Source organism: Xiphias gladius, chromosome 14 (genome assembly GCF_016859285.1).
Source record: "Xiphias gladius isolate SHS-SW01 ecotype Sanya breed wild chromosome 14, ASM1685928v1, whole genome shotgun sequence".
Classification (NCBI taxonomy): domain Eukaryota; kingdom Metazoa; phylum Chordata; class Actinopteri; order Istiophoriformes; family Xiphiidae; genus Xiphias; species Xiphias gladius.
Genome location: NC_053413.1, coordinates 17645707 through 17661387, shown reverse-complemented (window position 1 = coordinate 17661387; position 15681 = coordinate 17645707). Strand labels below are relative to the sequence as shown.

Genomic DNA, 15681 nt, shown 5'->3' with positions numbered 1-15681 from the left:
ATGAGTCCAAATTCGTTTGAGACAAGGAAAGTAAAATTCAAAGTCAACAGCTTGTGGGGAAAAAAAGAGAGATTTAAAAGCTTTTGAAAAAAAAATTATTGGAATTAAAAAAAATCGTTTCTTTTGTAAAATTACAAAGGGGTTACAGTCGCCAACAAACACGCAGTCCGCTGTGGGCTCAGCGCTGCTCAGCGCTGTCTATTATTAAATAACTGAATCAAAATTTAAACATGCCTTTCACCCAAAAGCTCCCGCTTAGTGGAGAAAAAAAAACCCCAGCTTCTTTAATATGCACATTTCATTTCTCAGACTGTTTGTCAAAACTGCTGTCGCCCCTCTGGTGTGAACATTTCATTTTTCAGTCCCCCAAAACCCATAATGTGGAAAAAGTCCAAATTTATTATCACTGTTTATCAGCCCATCAAATAATCACTTGTATTAATATTTGATAGCCTAACTAAACAATAATACAGGCTGACCTAAATAAAAGAAAATCAACGTTTCCAAGAAAAAAAAAAAGGTTCAACTGAAGGAATCACTTTCGATAAATTTAGAAAATGTCTTTTTGTTCCCTCCATACAAAATCCATTCGTCACTGATGTTGCACAACTTGGACAGTTTTTTTTTCGTGTGTTTTTTTTAATGATCTTCAGATAAGCATCAGTGCCTGTAAATGGAGAGACCGGTCCATCTCCTACTAGATCAGCTATCAACAGCCACTTGACACTGAGAAAGGGAAAAGACAGGCTGCCATTTAAACTCAGCGGTGCGGCCAATTTTAACGGATATTTTCGTTGGAGTGAGCAGTCTGGCAGCTTGACATGCAGGCAGCTTTACAGCAGGGCTCCTCAAGCTGTGAACGCAGCACACTGGCAACAGTGCATGAGTTAATATTTGGGGGGGAAAAAAAGAACAACTTTTCCCCTCTTTAATTTATCCTCAAAATATGACCTATTTTTAACTACACCTCAGGGTGCCTTTCATTTAAGACGATAAGAACATCAATATCACTGTTTTTTGACATCTCACAACCCCAGAGCATAAATTAAAACCACATCTAGTGTATTGACAGAAAAGCCAAAGACTATAATTTATTTTTCACATATTAAAGAATAAATAAAAGCACCAGACGCCCAAATCCTCAGAGGAAATTCTAATAGGAATTTAGCCGTTTGGTCTAGATTTATTCAATCCACATCAGTCTGTAGGAAAAACTTCCAAACTTCTAATTTTTACATTCGTGGCAAACAGGCACAAATAAAGGACGGGAGACCTTAATAATGGTCTCAAGCAATTCACACATATTTATTTCTGCATTTTAGAAGCTTCAAGCCAGGGAGTGAAATCCGGACAGGTTGTTATAGCTACGCAATCCACAGGGGTTCCGATGTCTATTTAAAACCCCTCGGACCCTCCCTCTCTCCTTTAAACAACATTATATATCACACACACTGCATGCTAATGCGACCAATTCCCAATGAGCACTAAAACACATCTTAAAATTGTCTTAGTTCAAACTGCCTGACTAGGCAACAGAGGGAACATATCATCAGAATTCCCCCTTTGGCAATACCTGCTGATTGGGTCCTAAAAAAAAAAAAAAAAAAAAAAAAAAAAAAGCAAGCAGCTTTTAACTTTTAATATTTGGCTCGCGAGTTCTGCCACGAGCAGTCGCGAAAGGTAGATTCTCCCTCAGTTTGAGAAGGACAGGAATAAAAATCCATCAGGGCAGATTGGTCTTTTTTTTTTTTTTTTCCCCCCTCTTCAGTTAAAATCTCTGTGCGCGTCAGAGCGCGCATGTAAGGCTTTCTGCTGGAGATGTTTTGTGAAACTTTAAGGATGATATACCTTGGATGTTTCCTGTTGCTCTGTGGGCTCACGCATGTCATGGCAAGTTATCCCATCTGGTGGTAAGTTTTATTCTCATCGCGTCCCAGACTAATGGCGACGCGTTTTTTTTTATTTATTTATTTATCCATTCATTCATTCGTTTATTTATGAATGTTGAGGAGTGTCGGATGATCCGCCTCTGTGTCAGTTTGAGCGGGTTTGGGATATGATTTCGATTCTGACAGCAGCGGAACATTTCGGCGGACTGGCGGTGAAGTGGTTCCACGCTTGATTTTGAGACGCCTGACGCGTGTTAACTATCTGGGGTGCAAAAGGGATGGCTTGAAAAACGCCCGACGAGCGTTGATTCAAGGAGCAAAAATACGTGAGTCAGTGATGCTTTCAATTTCAAAACTAAGGCAGAGAATCGAGCTGTGGGGTCCCGTGGTTATTTGGTTATTGCGGTTATTTTTGAAGCCACGGACTCCGACATTTTGCACCATGAACAATGCAATTTGACTGAGAGCACATTTTCATATTCGGAGTGCAGCAGGTGCAAAGTTTGTGTGCTTACAAGTGTGTGAATGTGTGTCCACGTGTGTGTGTGTGTGTGTGTGTGTGTGTGTGTGTGTGTGTGTGTGTGTGTGTGTGTGTGGCGGGGGGTCAAAGTGGCACAGAACAAGGATGAAATACGAAATCTTGCCCAGAGTTTGGCCTTAATGCTTGGGATGCTTAAACATAAAACATACTGTATTTGCATAGCCTATGTTCTATGCAGTGTATATTAACTGTGGTAATGTCAGGAGGATAGTCATTGCCACGTTTGAAAGAGAATAATTCAATTTTTCTTATCAGACCTGACACGCTTCTATCACTTTTAGGTAAACTCATCTGAAGGCTTAATAACCTAATTCAAAAAAGTTTGACAAGTGGTAGCAGCGTTTGCTGTCATGAATATGGATGTCCCAGGCAACCACTGTTTTTTTTTCCCCCCATCAGTTTCTTCAGTTTTCTTTCCCAAATGTTCTCAGAAATAAAATTTAAAAAAACGTGAAAAATCGCATTGCGTTTGAGGACTGCAGCATCTCACATTCAGGACACTGACAAAAACTCATGTCTTTCTTGCGTTTTCTTTCTCTCTTTTACTACACAAGAAGCAACAAGTCACGACAGAGCGTGCACTAATGAGCTTGTAGCTTAATGGTACAAAAGCCAAATTATCCCTCATATTTAAAAAAAATTAAGGACTTGACAAATATTGTCACCGATTTCCAATATCTGCTCACATTTTCATTTTCTGATAAATATGTTCATCCTCTGGAGAAGCTTTTGTCCGGTTTCACAGTGTTGATCCATCAGCTGCACTCATCAATCATGAATGTCTTTTTAGACATCTACAAACAAATAATGCCAATTTTTTTTTTAATGATTCATTCAGTGTTTGGGGTTGCTTAGATATTGGGTGTACACTAATCTGCTTCCCTTAATGGGTCCCCTGGTGGTATTACTGATTTGAAACTAATTACATGCTCAGCTGGAAGGAAATCCTGATGTAACAGCAGGCCCTCTGGACCAAGAGATGGAAAAAAAAAAAAAAAACTGACCCAAATCAGTATAAATCTAAAAGTCAACACATGCAGTCAGAGTGAATTCTTTTCCTACTCAACTGATCTTCAGTATATTTGTTGGACAGTCTGTGTTTTACCATCCGATATGAGTGTGTTTTGCACTTTTTTGTCGGATGCCAGTGCAAGTGCATGTTGAATTTCAATCTCCCTAGGAGCCTTTTTTTTTTAAATTTCTTTTCTGTGAAGCCAGTTATGAATGACACAGTGGAAGGCAGGTTTCCACTCTGTCATAACAGAAACCCCGCAGCATGCCAAGAACTAACTTCTGTGTTGATGGTTTGATTTTGGAGAGTGGGTCAGGTCATTGATTGAAGAGTCTAACTACGGAAGCAAAAGAGTGTTAATTAAACATAACAGGGTTAAGTTAGCTGTATCATTCCTACCAATACAAGCGATCTTTGGCAGCAGAAGTAGCACATGAAGTCACCTTTGAGTTCTGACTTTTTGAGGTAATGCAAGACTGCTGATGTATTTTTTTTCTTTCGTGGCAACTCATCCCAAGTCAAAAAACGCGGTTCCTTTTGGATTGCACTCACTGTGCCTGCGCTGTCGTTCCGTTTGCAAGCAGCATGTCAGCTATCTCAGAGCTATCACGTCTGGGTAAAGCAACTCGGGGTATTTTGCTGAGAGAAGCGGCTGAACTTGGCCTCAAGTGGCCATTGGAGCGGCATCACACTCAACCTCCGTGCCACAGTAGTATGCAGGGGTACGGATCTGCACTAAGACAGGTTCATGTCTGTCTCTTCTCGACCTGCCATGACATAGCCTGGCTGCAGACGCCACCCCGCCACCCCCTTCCCTAGTCCACCCCACCTTAGAAGATAAATACCTGGAGGTGAAAGCTTGCCGCACATTCCTTTTCCCAAACATATTCTCTTGATGTCAAAGTCGGCTCCAAGGCCCCAGGGCCCACAACTAAAGTGGTAATTCTAAGGTACCCTGCTTGGGCTTGCTGAAATATGCATTAAACCTGTGCTGGATACACTTAGATGAGAGGGGGAAAGTCTGTACTGAGACAAAAATTGAATGTGATATATGTTTTGCTTAAGTATTTATTTATAACAGTTTTCGCTGAAGTGTTCATTCGACAACATAAATCTTACAACATTAGTGAATCATCTGTGTGTTTAACAATTTCCCTGAACATCAGTTTCTCTAGAGGGCAGCTGGTCTGAGGAGATAAATGGATTTTTCATAGGGAATGGGAACAGCAGTCATGTTTAAATATTTGTTTGTAGCTGGTATCTAACTGCACACTTCTCAATGCAATAGCTCCTGAAAAAAATCATAAATCATCCCTGATGGAACATGCCCTGCCTCCTCTCTTAGGCCATTTCCTAACACAGGAAGAGGTGGCATGGATTACTCAGCCCCACTGAGACAGACACAGAGACCTGCATGAGTGGAGCAACCGAAGCACATTGACTCATGATGGTTTTGTATGACAAGGTTCAGGAGGATGAGCTGGCAGAAATGCCTGCAAAAAGATACTCACAGGTGTAGTCCTGAGGAGTACTAAGGCCAAGTGTAAACTCCCATGTCTCTAACAGAGCAAATCACATGGCAAAATCTAGAGTTTTCCAGCTGTCATTACTGCCTTGATAGGAGCTGATTTCTGGTGTTGAGGTCATGCATTTGGTCATTCACTAATACATAAATCTTCTCCAAAAAATGGAGTTTATGAGAATGTCCATGAAAACTCAGAGGTGTCACATTTTTATCTTCTGAAGAGGAAAAAGGAAGCAGAGGAGGTTCAGGACTAGACTGACAAGGGGCTACTACTTACAAAAACTGCAGGCCTGCAGCACTTGCTTTCACCTCCCATCAGTCCCTATAAACATCTCATAGCGGTGAACCTCTGATCTGTTGTTGTACATTGTACATTTCTGCTGTGTTTGTTGTGTGTAATTGGGGCGAACCATAAGTCTTCACCGGTTTGGGATGTGGACTCAGGTTTCTACTGGGAACGATGTGCTTCAGGGTGCGTGGACTGACAAGGGCCAAAGGGAGGTCAGTTTGTAATAGGAGTGCCACTGTTTGCTGATGGATGCTGTAGACAAACTGCAGACAAATGTGATTTCCTCTGGAGTCATTTACAACTTGTCATTGCTCGCTTACTGGATGTCTCATTTATGATTAAGTACAGCGGTCTAGTCTGTAGAAATTAGGCAAGAAATTCTGTCAAAACCAGTGTGACACATAAATCTGACATTTGCTGTATAATTCACTTAAAAGGTCAGCCGATGGCTTACACACACCTTGACACCTGACAGACAACATTAAAGCGTGATCTTAAAAACGAAAAGAAATCAGCCTTTACATTTCAGTACATAATTGAGGTATTCAAGGTCAACTTGTTGGAAGCTATGAGAAGCCAGGGGTCATTTCGCCGAGGAGATCTTCTCTAGGGTTGTGGGGTTTTAAAGAAAGCAGCCTGAGGCCAGTGTCAGGAGTTTTGGTAATCCTGTTGTGATCAGCGATTAGTCCTTGAACAACAGTGAACAGGTCAACAGATAATGAGCTAACTGAGTGGCAAAGGACTGCAAACCTGCTCTTGCTCTGACTTTGTGCAAAAGCTACAGTAACTGTTATCAGGCCCATATCACTCAGGGGAGGGTATGCAGACTACCGCTACCAGTGTTTGTTCTTTAATAGACAGATGATGTGAAATGAGGACTCGTCTGGATTGCCAACAAGCCGCTTTGTAGCTACTCTGCAGGGCACTTTTCCAAAGATAATAGGAACTGTGATATTAAATGATCAAGTAGTCAAAATATCGATTTTGGTGACGTTTCAATCAAAACTGAACAGCTCAGGTCAGCAGGTCATGCATTTATAGAAAATGGTATTTGTTTATCTTAATTATAGATAGATAGATAGATAGATAGATAGATAGATAGATAGTATAGGCCAATAAAGCTGTCTGTGATGTGGAAATGCCAACAAATAGACGAATGGTCATGTACAGGCACAGTGCGGCAAAATGTTCCTTAAATTGGCTCATTTACATACTATACAATGGTGCGATGGATATCCCATTTCCGTGATAACTAGTTACTAAAATCTTAATTAAGAGAACACAGAAAATAAAGTCAGAAAGACAGAGAGAAAGCAATAAAGGCAGTGAGACAGAGAGATGTAATCAGTGAACCAAGTTTGCACTTGTTGTATCCCAGAATACCTTCCTCAAAGGAAAAGGGGGGTTGGGTTCAGTGTTACTCTTAATACACTCTCTGAAGTTTCAGTGTAGGGTTTGCACTCTTATTACCCTAAGCTGAAGGCCTGTTAAGTGTGCGGACAGTTAATAACAAGGTGTAGTTTTCCAAGTTGTCAGCTTAAGGTCTATGAAGACCTCTAGATGCATTGCGGACTTTCATCTTAAACAGAAACAATGCCTGCTTCTGTGGCAACAGGGCTGCAATTTCAATACACACAAAGGCCAGGTGTCTGCAGAAAGGGTAGTTGAAGGGATAAAGGATGGAGGCCTAATGGTAGCATCTGATACAGCAAATAAACACACACAATCAGACATACACAGATGTAAAATTACAACGCGCCTCAGGAGGGAAATCAGTCTTTTACTTCAGTGGTGGTAAATCAATAGCTAAAGACGCAGACAGAGAGCAGGATAAGATGCAGTCATGAAAAAGCACTGACATTGTGACTTCCCCTCTCTTTTAGGTCACTAGCAGTGGGCCACCAGTACTCATCACTGGGTACTCAACCTATTCTTTGTGGCAGCATTCCGGGTCTGGTTCCCAAACAGCTGCGTTTCTGCCGGAACTACGTAGAAATCATGCCCAGTGTGGCTGAGGGGGTGAAGATTGGCATCCAGGAGTGCCAGCATCAGTTCAGAGGCCGACGCTGGAACTGCACCACAGTCAATGACAATCTGGCCATTTTTGGGCCAGTGTTAGATAAAGGTAATGTTACAAAGCAAATGACTGGTTTTCATGCGAATTCTGACACATATTAGAACTTTCTTTCCTCTTCCTTTCTCTATTTTTCTGTCATGTAAGTAACTTGTATGTGTGCCTCAGGCCCATAGCCAGGTAGTTTCCGCCCCCCCAAAATTACTGCTCTTGTGATTAGCCACCGTCCCTATGGTCAATTTGTCTCAGGCGTGCTTAACAGAGGTCAAAGATATCATCTAAATTCACAATTTAAAGATCAGGTAACAGTACTGGCTTGCCTAGATGGCATTTATAATGGTGCTACTTACCCATAAACAAGCCAGAGTTAAATTACCGCAGTAAGAAGCAGTCAGAAATTTACATAACCAGGAAACATATGACAAACATTGGATCAACAGGGTCTGCAGGAAAACAAAATGAGCAGACCCGGTTTCATCAAGTAAGACCAAGTTTTATGTATAAATTATCTTTGACTTTTAGTGACTGTATGTAGCATTACACCCACAGTGTAGTTGATAATGATATCTGACCCCACTGTCCCCAATTTGTGTTTCTTTGTTTCTGGATGTTATATCCCCTCTTAATTTCTTGGAAATTTTTGGTTCTTCAAACCACCTGAAAAAAAATTAAAGTGACGTATTGTTTCCTTATGATGTGTGTCTAAGTGTGGCTGTATCTTTATTAACTCTTCCATTAACAATCCAATATTCTCCGTCTTATATTTGCATCAGAAAAGCTGCATTCCCTGCGTGCATCATTCATTATGCTCATTCAAATCCTTGTTTAAATAGACTTTGGACTGAACAAGCTCTAAGCGGGCTGTATGCATGAAATAATGTACACAATTAAGACGAGTGAGTTCTGTCTTGTTGGAGTTTTCTTTAGGAGGAAATCCCCTGTGATTGTTCTGCTGTACTTTCCCCCGGCGGATCTTATAAGATTTTGAACTAAGTTACAGAGTTTTCCGAAATACATTTTTCCCATTAGATTTTCTGATGATGTCAATTCAGGTCTAATCATGGGCTCGGGCTGTAGAAATCCCCGCCGTACGATACAAAATCTGGAAAAAAAAAAAACCACACACGAAACCAAGACCAAAAAATTATTTATAAATCCATATTTAACTGTATTCAGGAGTTGAGAACTTTGTTCAAGGTGGAAATAATCTGAACACTTCAATATCATTAATCTTAAAGCAATAGTTTGCCTGGGAAATTCTTCTAGCTGAATATTAGGCTACAGCCAGTAGTTGGTTAGCTTAGCACCAGAGTGACATTTTTACACTTCGGTTTTGGTACAAATTTAAAAAATAAGTCTTTAATGGCTCCAGTAAGTAGATAAGATGCTTTATTTGTGTGTTTTCTTCTCTTGTGTTGCTTCCTGCTGATTTCCGAATTCAGTTTCAAAATTGAGAATGAGTGCAGAATTTAGGGATTGAGGGTTGGGATCTAAACCTGTCACCATCTTTGCAGAAGACTGATGTAAACACGGGGGGTTGGAGGTTAGTTGGGGCAATTGCTTTTAATAAACTCTTGAGCCAGTTGATAGAAGAGGCTAGGTGGCTAACGATGGGGGTTCTCAATCCGGGCCCTTTTGTGGTGCAAAATGCCACCTCATTTCTCCTATTGCCTTCCCTCCCAGGCCTAAATTGCAGGGGTACTGAGTGGAAAGAGGAGGCAGCTACTGGGCTTTAGTAAATCATTTTGATTGGATTAAGGTCACTGAGGCCCTTAATAATGTGAGAGGTCAAAGTGGCTGGATTAAGTGCCTTTGTCAGAGGCCAAGGAGAGTGACTCAAGGGCTCACAGGCCTTTGATAGGGCTTAGTAGGAGAGGGCTTCCATTTCATTGGATTTGATTGATGCTGGTGTTTGTCTGTGCAACAGGGCCATTGTCCTCACTGGTGTCTGTTTGTCTGCAATTCAGACTGTTATGTGTCGGTTTCCTCCTGCCTTTTTGGGGGGCAAAGCTGAAAGGAAGAGTAGGCGCCTTTATTGGCTTCAGAGGCTTAGTTCCTATCAGTTAGCCCATCACTGGTCATGTCGTCTGCACCTTCACCATGGGCATTAGTTTGTTTTACAGAGGTGGATTAAGCAGACTACTAGATGAATGAAAAAACATGGTTGTTTAAGGAGAGAAGGCAATCCTGTGAATTGCAACTCCAGCTAAAAGAATAAAGTACCGAATTGAAAACATTTTACAGTTTCTGCTTGTGCAAATGCTTAAATCGCTTACAATGGCATGAGTTTACAATCGCTAATACACACAAAGACTCCCCCATCTAAATGCACACTGCCATACTCATAGGGACATATTCTTTCTCTTTTGCATGTTCTTGCTCCCTTACACATGGTTTGATCCTCTCTTTATGTTTCTCTCTCACTCCACACCCCAAATCATGAGCCCTACCTCTAGGCTATGTCTGCGTCAGCACTCATTAATTTACATTAACCAAAGTGTCAAAACATGCTCTGCTGAAATCTGCCTGTGATGAAAGGTAATAGAAAGCTGCGCAGGTGTTCTTAGTCCCCAGAGCCGATCCCAGAGCTGTTTCGGCATTCTTGGTATTTACAGAACACCTACCTACTATATGGGTATAATCATTCTCCAGTTTATGAGTCATATGATAGAATTATTAAGGGCACATTGCTATAAAAAGTGGACAGTCACAACTTCACAGGTGTTACCACCCATACAGGTATAGACATGCACCGTCACTATTCTACTTGAAACCATTAAATTAAAATGAGGGTAATAGGAAACTCCTATTACGTAATCTGTAAAGCACGTGGAGAGAGCTGCAAAGTTTAATGTGGTAGCTCTATCTAAACCTCATTCCCTTTAGGTACATCTGCCCTGCCCAAATTCTCTTTACCAGTAAATCCCTCCAATAGATCAATCTATATCATTAAGTCCCATCTAAACTAACTGGGAAAAGGTCAGTGGATGTGGGTTATGACCTACGACCTGAGGACGAGAAAGTGGAACTATTTAGGATGAGCTAAGAGGTCTCTGCTTTTGATGAGACGTATGTCTCTCCATGCTGGGGGAGGGAAGCTAGCGCACCAGTATATCATTAACTCTGGGCAAGAAAGAAAGAAGGGGTGTGGTAAATGGAGTTGATGGGGGGACCTTAGCCCCACTCCCTGCTGGGCACTGCTCAGAGCACAATATCTTCGCAACCATGAGATTAAGCAGGAGAAAAAGTGCTTTTCCCCATTCACACGCCCTTTAGATTGTTTTATTAAACCATTTGAATAGGGATTTCCCCGTCTGCCGACAAGCGGGGTCCAGCCAATGCATAGTTCTCTGTTGCTATGACTTAACTTGGTCCCCACTAATCACTGGCCAGGGCAAATTTCATATAAAATATCTGGGGCCATTGTGGGACTAACACAGCGTGACAGTGGCAGCACAATAGGGGATTCAACCCCCCAGCAGGTTGTAGGGACCACTTGGCCTGCCAGGTTCTGGCAAAGTTGGGTGGATGAGTATTGTTGGTCCAAAAGTGTCCCGAAATACCACAAATTGGTAGTACAACTAAGAAAAGCAGTGGAACTAATGTAAGAGCTGGTGTTTCCAGGTGTTGTAAATTCAATTACTGGTGTATTTAACTCCAAATGGAGACACCATGTTATATGAAGTACCAGGTGTGATATGTAAAATCAGTAGACGTTTGATAAAGTACAGTATATGTACCACACACCACGTTAAAAATATGCCTTGGCATTGGCACCTGGTTTACAATGTAGTGCTTTGGTAAATATAAAGAAAACTATCCATGTTATGCATTGTGTTAAATATTTTTAGTAAGCGTTTAGAAAAATAAACATTTGATCTCATAAACTAAAAACTAAAGTATGCAGCTTAATGGTGAAAGTTTCTGTACTGTCAATAGGCATTTTAGAGCTTTATGGATGGCAGCATCATTGCTCAATATATAGATATTTACTTCAGTCAACCTGTCAGGTATATATATGTATCAAAACCAGTCTTTGTGTATTGTAAATATTAATAATCTAATTATTTGAATCACTATTCATTGGGAGAAGTTCATATTCTCACATATTGTTGGAAAACAGTGGACTTTTTTAAGATTGTGAGGTAATCACAAGAAATCCACAACCTTAGGAATCTACTTAAAGAATGTTGTTTTTTTTTAGGTTCACCCCACCACTCAAACACAGAGCCACTGGGACATATTTAATTTTCCTCTATCCTTTTTCTTTGCTCATTTCCTCCCAGGATAATCCTCTTTTCCTCTCCCGTTTTTATTTCTCCCCACTTACACTCTGCAGCATCATTGCCAGTCATCTGTAAAGTCAAATTTCCAACGGCGTTCCTCAGGGTTCTGTTTTAGGTCCACATTTCCTCACATTTTCAATAAATAAAGATCCATGTTCTGTGATGCGCTAGATTAAATTACATTTTCATGCTGATGACATAGTCTTGTACAGCAAAGAAGAATCTAAATAAACTGACTGATAAATCTTGGGTCAAATGTTTCAAATGAATATTATATGCAGGGAGAAGTTTTTATCCATCACAAAATCTAGTTACAGAATCCCTTATCAACACCTGAAATTGGAATCCTTTGTATAAATACCTTGACATTTTAGATTGATCTAGTACTAACACCTTGGATATTCACTTCAACTCACTCGTGGCTCATAAATGTATAACATGAAGCTCATACTCGGTTGGTTTTAGATGATGCATGGTGATACTTCATTAATCACTCTAGACAGTTTTTTTCATGCTGTGATTAAATCTTATTGCTTTCAGGCTCCATGATTACAAAGAATATAATACAATATCTATAATACAATATCAAAGTGAAATGATCTTCGGTGGATGCAGTAAGCAGGACTCGAGGAAGCAGAGCAGAGTACACATTAGTGTAAACATTGCTAACCTTGTGCATATGAAGTAGTAGTATGGAGTAGGTGGTGGAGGATGCCAGCAGACCTTTTCTCTTGCATCATTGTTTCTAATGCCCTTTAGTCCTCAAACTGGTTGGAACCTGCTGTAAGGGAGGTGCTCATACTCCCTTTAGCTTTATACTCCTCCCTTCTTTCTTTTCTTTCTTTCCCCCTGTCGTTCCTGTTTTTTAGACAGAAACATGCACTTGCACCGCTTCTTTCTTTTTGCCCCCCACACACATTGACACACACTCCCAAACTATTGATCTTCAACTGTCTCTGTTTATCTCTTGACTCTCTTTGACATTGTTCATTGTTTCATGTTTATCCCTGGTGTTTCCACTTTCTTGATCTTGTTTACTCTGTCTCTTTTCTTCTTATAATTGTGCAAGACCAAACAAGTACATATATTCAAGGCAACCTTCCTGCCATAATGAGTCCTGTTAAGGCAGGACATGCTGAAGTGTGCAATGTCTTTTCTTCAGTAACAGTTGTTTGGGATTGCATATCTGGACACTGCAGTCCCATCTCTGTGTTGTGTCTATGATTTGTCCCCTGAGTGTGAGGCTGTTTCCTAACCTTTCAAAAGCTTAATTGAGTCTCTTAATTATAGGCCTGTCAGTCTCGTCTCTTCCTCTCATCTCTCTGGAAGATCCTGATCCCTCTGAGTCATCAGTTAGCTATGTCAGACAGAGACATAGAGGCCTTTCTGGTCTTATTCAGAGACAGGACGATTGATGTCTGGGCTGAATGAACCACACACACTAGTACACCTTGGTAGATACAACCTAAACACATACAGCAAACCAGAGTAATGGACTACTTTTATAGTTTGTTGGATGTTGTATTGTTGACTTGGGTTGAGAAATATTTGCTTAGGGAATTATACAAGACTGAACACAAGCAGATATCCATAAAAAAAGGTGGTGACCTACATTCTCTAGAATTAAGTTCAGCTAGAACTTTTCTATAATTTCGATCCTGAAAATAATCATTAGCATCAAGAAACTCATTATTCATGTTATAATTCATGATTATTTACCTCTGCAGTGATGTTTCTTTAGTAGCGCCATTCAGAATTTTTCAAATGCAATATTTCTTACAGATTTGTGTGATTCTCTTTCCAGCCACTCGAGAGTCAGCGTTTGTTCATGCCATTGCCTCGGCGGGAGTGGCATTTGCAGTGACCCGAGCCTGCGCTGAGGGCTCAGCCACCATCTGCGGGTGCGACACACGCCACAAGGGCCCCCCTGGTGAGGGATGGAAGTGGGGCGGCTGTAGCGAGGATGTGGAGTTTGGGAGCATGGTGTCCCGGGAGTTTGCTGATGCGAGGGAGAATCGCCCTGATGCACGCTCAGCCATGAACCGCCATAACAACGAGGCAGGAAGAATGGTTAGTTTTCAAAAAGTTCTTTTTGCTGATTGTGTTGAAGCAGTTATTCTACTTTCTGATGTTTGATTAACACATTCTTTTTTATCCTTAGTCCCTCAATGACAACATGTTCCTGAAGTGTAAGTGCCATGGTCTTTCGGGTAGCTGTGAGGTCAAGACGTGCTGGTGGTCTCAGCCTGACTTCCGAGTTATTGGTGACTACATGAAGGATAAGTATGACAGTGCATCTGAAATGGTAGTGGAGAAACATAAGGAGTCCCGTGGATGGGTGGAGACCCTGAGACCCAAGTACAACTACTTCAAACCCCCCACAGAGCGCGACCTGGTTTATTATGAAAGCTCACCCAATTTCTGCGACCCTAATTCTGAGACCGGTTCCTTTGGGACTCGTGATCGCATCTGCAACCTGACGTCCCATGGCATAGACGGGTGCGACCTTCTGTGCTGCGGAAGAGGTCACAACACCCGGACTGAGAAGCGAAAGGAGAAGTGCCACTGTATTTTCCACTGGTGCTGCTACGTCAGCTGTCAGGAGTGTGTGAGAGTCTACGACGTGCACACCTGCAAATAGCGGTGTCTGGTGCTCGTCCTTTCTCACCAAAATTTTAAGTCTTCAATCGGCAGAGGAACAAATACAGGAACTTTTCTACAAGACATGAGAGACTGTAAACTTGTTTGACCTGTCCCTAGACTCCAGCGGCAGACATAACGGCCTTGTGTTTTGTGCTGTGATGCTGAGAAGAGCCAGTCTCTGTCCTAATCAACTGGAACAATTGAGTAGATGTTGACATCACAAACCATCACCCATTTGAACTGTGATGATGGTGATGATGACAACAATGTTGATATCTATAGCAATGACGGAAGAGTTTTCATGTACTGACGTAGGAAAGGAGAACTGTCAGCTAATTGACAAACACCATATTGGTGATTTTTTTTTTTTTTCTGTGTTCTAATTAGTTACTTTTGTTGAGCATAGTACAGCACTGCCAATGCTTTCAAGTCTATGGGGCAAACAATGAAAATGTCACATTTTCTTCAATGTTTAAGAATCACTTGTTTTTGCCACAAAAAGTGACAACATTTATGAGCAGTTTTACACGATCAGACACTCAACAGCATGCATTCTCCCCCTCAACATTATTAGTATGTATGTGTATATCTGAAAACTAACATTGTCGTTGTGTGAGTGAGAATTTGTTTTATAGTGTTAATATGTTACTGATGTTTGGGTAAGAATGCACTTGCACCTGAGTGAATGTAGTTATTGTGCTGTAATGTGTTTACATGTTCACAAATTCTTAAGCTAACGAGTTAATATCTGCTTTAAATGACTAATATTATCTGAGAGTAGACATGAGCCACATCCACTGAACATCGGCAAAACAAGAAATATACACAGTCTGCACATTTCATGAAACACCTGAAAACACTGGAAGCTTTTTCTTAAGAGTAACAACGCTTTGAATGACCAAAGACAAGAAAAGAAAACCCCCTGTTAGTCCGTGGTGGTCGGAGAGAGCTGTAAATGAATCTGAAAGGTCAGCACTTGTGTCCTGTTGAGAAATATGAAGCATGTTCTCCTTGTTTTTATCAGTATTAGCATTGTCTCGTGATTGGGTGTGGGGAAAACTGTTATTTATAAAAGGGATATTCCCTTTTTTTCATTTATACAAATGCTATGATATTCTTTTTTTTTTAATGTTTGATCAGATAGAAGTAAATTCTGTGCTCCCTGAGAAAAAAACAAAACAAATGGCAGATAAACCGCAAACTAAGCTGTATCATATAAGCTCTGTATAATTTGGCGTTGCAGTAAAATGATGACCAAAACCTGTGCATGTGATGATTCTCAGCTGTGGCTTATTGTTCCCCAAACTAAACAACAAGCAGCATCAATGAAACTATCAATACTTCCCTTATTTTAATGCTGCTAAGTAAAGATAATATGTGTATCTGTGTGTGTTTAGGTCCTTACATAAAGTATGTCTTTGT

At 40.9% G+C, this 15681-nt stretch overlaps 1 protein-coding gene across 1 annotated transcript; it reads left to right on the top strand.

Annotated features, from left to right (window-relative positions):
- Window positions 1-1791: 1791 nt before the first annotated feature.
- On the top strand, window positions 1792-14257 carry wnt3a (wingless-type MMTV integration site family, member 3A). The gene is made up of 4 exons (XM_040143963.1): window positions 1792-1910; window positions 7140-7381; window positions 13421-13686; window positions 13778-14257. Exons 1-4 carry the CDS (start codon window positions 1819-1821, stop codon window positions 14255-14257), a joined length of 1080 nt encoding a protein of 359 aa, XP_039999897.1. The 5' UTR covers window positions 1792-1818.
- Window positions 14258-15681: the final 1424 nt, after the last annotated feature.

What these genes read in the sequence shown, in the direction of transcription:
- wnt3a (XM_040143963.1), top strand. Translation starts at nt 1,819, where the DNA reads ATGTTTTGTGAAACTTTAAGGATGATATACCTTGGATGTTTCCTGTTG. An exon ending in GCAAGTTATCCCATCTGGTG is followed by an intron (nt 1,911 to 7,139) that starts GTAAGTTTTATT and finishes CCTCTCTTTTAG; the next exon opens with GTCACTAGCAGTGGGCCACC. An exon ending in ACAACGAGGCAGGAAGAATG is followed by an intron (nt 13,687 to 13,777) that starts GTTAGTTTTCAA and finishes TTTTATCCTTAG; the next exon opens with TCCCTCAATGACAACATGTT.